The sequence below is a fragment of the Alosa sapidissima genome, chromosome 15 (genome assembly GCF_018492685.1).
Source record: "Alosa sapidissima isolate fAloSap1 chromosome 15, fAloSap1.pri, whole genome shotgun sequence".
Taxonomy (NCBI): Eukaryota; Metazoa; Chordata; class Actinopteri; order Clupeiformes; family Clupeidae; genus Alosa; species Alosa sapidissima.
The window spans coordinates 15,493,069-15,500,568 of record NC_055971.1 but is presented as its reverse complement, the minus strand read 5'-3'; the positions used below and the strand labels follow the sequence as shown (position 1 = coordinate 15,500,568).

The following is a 7,500-nucleotide window of genomic DNA, read 5'->3' as shown; positions in this document are numbered from 1 at the left end:
CACACACACACACACAAACACACACACACACATACACATACACACATGCAACACACACACACATTGGCACAAAAAGAACACACACTAGAATCTACATATTCAAATAGCATTTACATGACAATAGAACAATTGTCAGGATAGGAAGACATAATTGTTTTAATTTTATCAACTTAGAAATGCAGAAAAGTGAATTTGATGGCCTCATCACTTTACTATTCACTGTACTATGCCTTCAGTACATGCTACCTGGTCTCCACTTTGTCAGAGAGCAATGACACGCAGCCTGAGATATGGTTAGAGACCGAGTCTGAGTGTGTGATATGCAAATAATGGTTATTTTTGCACGGCTCTAAGGTAGACCTTACCTTATGATCAAGGGTGTCAAAGTGAAACGAGTGACAGTGATGTGAAAGAGAATAACCACACTACAACAAACCTTTAATTTGTGTCTCCCCAAAAGGGCCCAATATAGACACATGCACACTCTCTAATCTAAAAATATTTAAACAGTCATGATCACTGCTTCACTCACACTGATAGGGCCCACAATCAGTACATCATATCGTGAATAAATAAGTAAGTCTTTTATATCTCTAGAGTGTGCAAATGTAAATTTCAGCACAAGTGTATGCACACACACGCACACACACACACACACAAACACACACACACACACACACACACACACACACACACACACAGCCCGGCATTCCTCTACAAACCACACTTCAATCACATACACATACATAACCTGACATATTCAAACACATGTTCACTTACAGTTTGTGATATATATACACCTTTAAAACACACACACCCGTGCACATTCTCTCTCTCTCTCTCTCTCTCTCTCTCTCTCTCTCTCTCTCTCTCTCTCTCTCTCACACACACACACACACACACACACACACACACAGAAAGCTGTGATGTGCGCTGACTAAGCATCCACGGCTCCTTTGCTCCACAGGCTGCCAACGCCCTCCAACATCCCCAGCGCCGCCTCCCTCATCTGGGGGAGAGAGGATGAGGCCCCCCCCCCCCCCTCCACCAGCACCAGCCCCACCCCTCCATCCAGCCCCTCTTTAGCAGATTAAGCCCCGCTAAATCAACACCACCAGGCCTGCACAGACAGCACAATGCTGGGATAGCTAAAAGCGCACAGCCCTGATATGGAGACTGAGGCTGAGGCATCAGCTTGGCCTGGATGAACAAAAGACACACACTAGATATATCCGAAGACAACAAGAATGGGTCCTGACACTCATACAAAACATGAGAGAACTGTCCAATACAGACATTTATGAGAGACTAGGAGGCAGGGATCACATTAGCCAGCGGCAAGCAGCAGGTTTCCTATTGTTCTCTATGGTTCGGCAGTGGAACAGGGGCAATGCTGGCGTAACGCTAGCATTGAGCAAGCTGAGCGTTGAACTTGGTTCAACTTTCAAAGCGCAACGTGAGCAAACTGTTTGTGTTACCACAGGATGGAACTTATTATGGTCTGAGCGTTGAGTTACGCTTGCCGCTGGCTAATGTGATCCCCGCCTAATGGTATTGTTAGAGGAGTGAGGCACACTATTAGTATAATAACCATATACTATAATTATTATAACATCACATAATGTACAATGTACTATTATAACATCACATAATGTGTATGTAGGGATATATAAATACACACACATGTGTGTATATAATATGTCACACAACAGCAACGGGTGTTCTGTGCGGACTGGGTTTGAATCTGTAGACTGGGGTGCGACTCTAATGTGAGCGTGCCCTCAGGCGCCTATGGCATCCCTGCGTGAGGGGTTAAGGGGTCAGAGGTTACGACCGCTCTGCAGTGATGGTCTCCTCCTGACACGTGGGAGCAGGAATCGATCTGTAGGACTGTGAGAGACATGACAGGGCTTTGTTGCTTATGTAGTCATTCACACACACACACACACACACACACACACAAACTTCTTCACAGGACACAGACCCAACTCATCAGACATCCACCCCTGTGCAGACATTCTCTGCCTCCCATCCATCTCTGTATGTCCCGAGCCACTCACACACACAACTCATCCCAGGGCTATCCATGACTGCAGTGATTCAGAACTTGCCTATGACAGCTAAAAATAATGCTTGGTCTATCCAGCACCATCACTGCTACCTTAAGCTTCAAAAAACACTCCCTTATTCGGTGCAGCACTCTATTCTAAAGGATTCTCCATTATACAGTATCATGGACTGCCTGCCTTGTGATGAGAATTTGTGAGTTCTGACACTTATGCTTAATCCTTTAGCTAAGGCTCTCTCTCTCTTGCCTATCGGCATCCATTACTTGTGTCTGCTCAATTATTGGAAACTCACTTTGACTATGTTTGTAGCACTGGTGGCTCGTGAAGAAGCTTCTCGCTTAGATAATATGTGGCCTTATATGCAACTTACTTTCCATAAAAGGATCTGCCGAATAAATTCATGCAAGCGTAAACATCATTCCTCTCACTTAGCTGACAGCTCAAGGTGCACAGCACTGAGTAACTACATTCATTTGAGCTGCATAAAAAGCATGTATCTGCTAGCAGCCCAAGATGTAAATATCGTGGAGTCCTGCCCCAAAAACTTGAGAATAACAAAATCAGGTCTGAATAATCCTCACCCAGCATCACACCTTCACACTAGCTCATTAACACCCGCAGTCTTTCCAGTGTTATAATTAACACCATGACACCTTCATGGGAAGAAGGCACCCTGTGAACAGGGGGTAAAGTGTCTGTGCATGCAACACTCAAACAGCTGAGGGTTTAGCAGCATAGGCCCTGTGGATAGTGCTGGTCGAGCTGGTATCTTGGCAGATGCCAATGAGTCATTAAAGTATCTCTTTGGATATCAAAGTTATAACTCCCGCTGATTGTAATGGGGGTATCTCTTGGTACAAATGCTGGCCTACCAGTTGCCTACCAGTTGCTATGATGCTATACTATGTTAATGTATGTTGTTGGATTATTTGATTGTAAATAAAATAAATGACTTACCTAAAGGCCTATTCAAACCAAAGATTCAGAACTAGACAAGCTGCAACATTCTATAACTAGCAACTTGCTGCAAAACACGTTCTAAAAAACTGGATTCAAACCAGTGCAACAACTCGCAACAGCACCACCGTTTCCATAATAACGCCTTTGTTATACACCTCTCGTTGTAGTTAGATATGAACTAGCTTGCTAGGCCTTAACTTAACATACTGTAGGTTCGGTTGGGCTACATCAGAGACAGTTGATAAAGCATGTATATTAGGGATCTTTGGCTACATTAAGACAGAGAGGTGCTAATTGGGCCTGTTGTTGAATGACATACTGTGAGCTAGCAAAGTGAGGCTGGTGACTGATGTAGGGCCCGTCCACACGGAGACGCTTTTTAGGTTAAACGCAGAGGTTTTGCTTCGTCTTGGCCGAGCGTCCAAACGAATCCTGTAAACGCACTGCCCGAAACCGCACTTTTCTGAAACCTGGTCCCAGAGTGGAGAAATCTGAAACCGTAGCCTGTTTGAATTCGTTTAGACAGCGAAACCGCACATCCTGCTTGCGTATCGATGATGTCACCTCAGCTGCCCTGGACTTGCACTTATAGTATTGCCTAACAATACTAGTTTTCATACATGACATTACCTACGATTACACTCCGTAAGATAAATATCACAACTGGTGCTGCGCAGCGCCGATAGCTTATGACTTGGTGGACTGAACACTGTTTTTCCCAGGTTTTTTTAATGCATTCTAGCTACTGTCAGTGACGCGAGAGAACTTAAGTAGGAAAGTGCGGTGTAAGTTCAGGCTACATTAATTTGTGCGTAGTGCCAGTGTCATTCATTTATTTTACATGTCTTACAACATATATACATGCATTCACAGTCGAGTGAAATCAGATATAAGCATACAAAGACGCTTAGAACTCACGTTAAGCCGATGGTAGCACACTGATTGCAAATGCGCGATTTGATTTGATGCAGGCAACGTATTGTTACTAACGAAGGTTTTATAGCAATATTATAAATGTGGCGACAGAATAGCCTAGAACTTGGGTAAGCCTTGCGTTTAGTGATAGCCAAAACCAATGTGAATCACGGACTACAACCAAAGAAAGTAAAGGTGATTAGTAGGCCTACCTGCGTTAGCCATATAAAGGACGGGACTGAACCCTTCACAAACTGTAAAATAAAGTTTATTAGTTTTACAGTTGACTACAGTTGACAGTTCACCATCAGTCCACACAAACAATTCTAGTTTCCTTGCACTAGCCATTTTGTCATAGCTTATTCTGTCTGTTTGTAAAGCACAAACTTTGGTCAATTTCTGTAAAGAAACAGTGCCACCTATAGGCCTGGGGTATGAAGTAACGTGTTGAGTCGTGTTGAGATGGATCCGTTTGGACGCAAATATTCTTGATGCGGTTTCAGGGAAGACGGAGGAAAAAAAGATCGGTTTCGTACGTGTGGACTAGCCCGTAGACTTGCTTGCCTACACCACTGCTGGCCCATATTACTGGCACATGTCTTTGACCCACTAGCTGTCCAGGAATCTGTAGCTCTTGGCTGAAAAATAGGCGCGCCTGTGCCAACAAACACTCTTTCTCTTCAAACACAATCACAGACGCCATCATCACTCAGAAGTCATTATGGCTCCCAAAGTCCACTGTGCAAAGTCATGAAAAGAGACGCCGCACAAATGGTTTTGTAATCTCTGTAACAAATCAAAACAAATGATGTGTTCAATTATTGAAACATTTTCAGTTAGATTGCATTTGGAAGGAACATTTCCATTCACCCCGTAGCAATGCTTTCCCTATTCTGGACAGTCTCTCTCTCTCTCTCTCTCTCTCTCTCTCTCTCTCTCTCTCTCTCTCTCTCTCTCTCTCTCTCTCTCTCTCATAATGAATGTCTCACAACACAGAGCTGCTCCACCTGCTCAAGGAGAACTCTTTATCCATTTAATTAGAACACTCTTTGGTCAATTAAAAGTCGTGTTCTTGACAGATTGGTGTCTCCAGGGCAGCAGGGAGTGGAAGATATGGGTGACTCGGCATAACAGAACACACACACACACACACACACACACACACACACAGTTCACTAAAAGAGCCTTCTTAGTTTGGCACTATAGAGATTGGAGATCTGAGGAAGCAAGGCTGCCTATTGTCATTGCCCTCTCACAGGATGTGGATGTCCAGACTCCAGACTATGGGAATAGAGATTACCAAAAATGTCTGACACGATGACATGACTTTTTGTCAGCCTTGTCATGGGGCATTGCAGACAACAAATTGCTGGTTGTTGAATGTCACACTACAAGACCCGTTCTTTATTCGGGCCCAGTGCTGAAAATGTGTCTGACAGCTAAACATAATCATAGCTAAATCAGACCCACTAGTAAAATATGAATCAAATTTTTTGTTAATTTCATTAGTTTGGTTCTCTATGAAATTCATCTATCTATAGATATAATTTCAACAATTTTAACATTCAAAAAAACCCTGATGCTAAAATGGTTGTAGCTTTGCAAAACGTACATCCATTATTGCTGCTGCTATATGCGGTGATCCAGTGTTATGCATTTGTAGGGCATCGCAGGGCTTCTGACAGCATATCAAGTGAAGATCACTGTATTCATGAAAGGAGAAGTTCTTTGCGGTCATCTCTGAATATGGAATAAAGGCCCTTATTTTAAACTTTCAGAGTAGAGAGGCTTTTAATAATGGATGTGTATGGGCTCATAGCACAAGAGCTCACAAAGCCACCAGCCCCACTCCAGTGCAATGGGAGACATGTGGGAAGAGCGATGCTGAGAGCTCTCTCATACACACACACACACACACACACACACTCACACACACTCACACACACACCCATGGATGCATGCACACACACACACATACACAATGTAGTCACAAACAACTACACACACACACCAATGTTCTAAAATATTGCCATGTACACACACACACACACACACACACACACACACACACACAATTGAACACTAGAGCCCCTTCGCTTTATGTTTAATGTCAAGCAGATTAATACTGCTCCAAACCACTGCTGCTCTACTCCCATGGGAATTTATTCACCCCCCGAAATATGCTGCTGATCTTGGCCCAAGAGAATAAAGAGGCCTCCAACACCCATCCCCATACCAGCCCACTATGGCCAACACACACACACACACACACACACACACACACACACACACACACACACACACACACACACACACACACACCACCCCTTAAGCACAATGAGGGAATGGGGGTCCATAATGAAGTCTTAAAACGGTCTGTATAAATCTGAGTGCTTGGAGTTAGTGTGTGTGTGTGTGTGTGTGTGTGTGTGTGTGTGTGAGTGTGTGTGTGTGTGTGTGTGTGTGAGTGTTGTCCACACAGTGTTGATAAATCTCCATTTATCTGCTGTTATTATTTGCTCAGTGCTGCTTTTGGCTCTCTGGTGAGTGGAATGAAAACTGTCCCAGTGAAACAGAGGAGCCGGGGAGAGAGAGAGAGAGAGAGAGAGAGAAAGAGAGAGAGAGAAAGAGAGGTGTGTGTGTGTGTTGTATCGGGTGAACATTTGTCCTGAACGTGGGTTCAGGGAGTATAAAACATTAAAACAGAAAATAGCAACCAAACAACACCCGCCCCAATCTAGAGACTCCACTATAAAAAGTACTATTGCAGTAGCACGGAGAACAGCAGAAGCCGAAAAAAGAAGGGAAGACAAGAGAAGACAGGGGAGATGAGAAGACGAGAGAGGAGAAGAGAGGAGAAAAAAAGAGAGGAGAGTTGGTTCTTACTGAGGTGTAGAGGAAGCCCTCTCCGTTCATCGCCACGTAGAGTCCGGTCTTGACCGCCTGAATGGCCACCACTCGCAGGCCCACTGGGATGAGGTTAAACAGGGCTGTGGGGCAGAGAGCAGAGCAGAACACTCACACACCCGGACACAGGTACATACACCGTAACACAGCTACACACACACACACATTAACACAGGTAAACACACACCTGAACACAAGTACATACACAGTAACACAGGTACACACACACAAACATTACCACAGGTAAACACACACCTGAACACAGGTACATACACAGTAATCACAATTCATTTATTATTCCGTGCCCAAGTGGTGGCATAGTGTCTGGTGCGTTCCGTTCATCCACCCACCCAACACCCAGGATAAACAGGAAAGCCATTACAGCCAGAGAGAGAATGAGAGAGGGAGAGAGAGAGAGAGAATGAGAGAGAATAAAAGAGAGAGAGAGGGAGACAGAGAGAGAGAATGAGAGAGAGAGAGAGAGAGGCAGAAGAGTTTCAGGTAGAAAAGGTGGCAGGCAGGTGAATAGGGGGTCAGGTGTGTGATCTGATGTGAAAGGAGGCTGAGATAGGAGAAGGTGATAGACCTAAGAGGCCTGAATCAGATATAGAGGCTTTAGAGAGAGAGAGAGAGAGAAAGAGAGAGAGAA

General features: G+C 44.3%; 1 protein-coding gene across 4 annotated transcripts in view; it reads right to left on the bottom strand.

Annotated features, from left to right (window-relative positions):
* Nucleotides 1–7,500, bottom strand: part of fgf12b (fibroblast growth factor 12b) — a 48,700-nt gene that overhangs the window by 1,994 nt on the left and 39,206 nt on the right. For all 4 annotated transcript variants that reach the window (XM_042064773.1, XM_042064771.1, XM_042064772.1 and 1 more), the window contains exon 3: nucleotides 6,831–6,934. In XM_042064773.1, coding sequence (XP_041920707.1) covers nucleotides 6,831–6,934 — 104 coding nt within the window. The remainder of the gene's footprint in view (nucleotides 1–6,830; nucleotides 6,935–7,500) is intronic.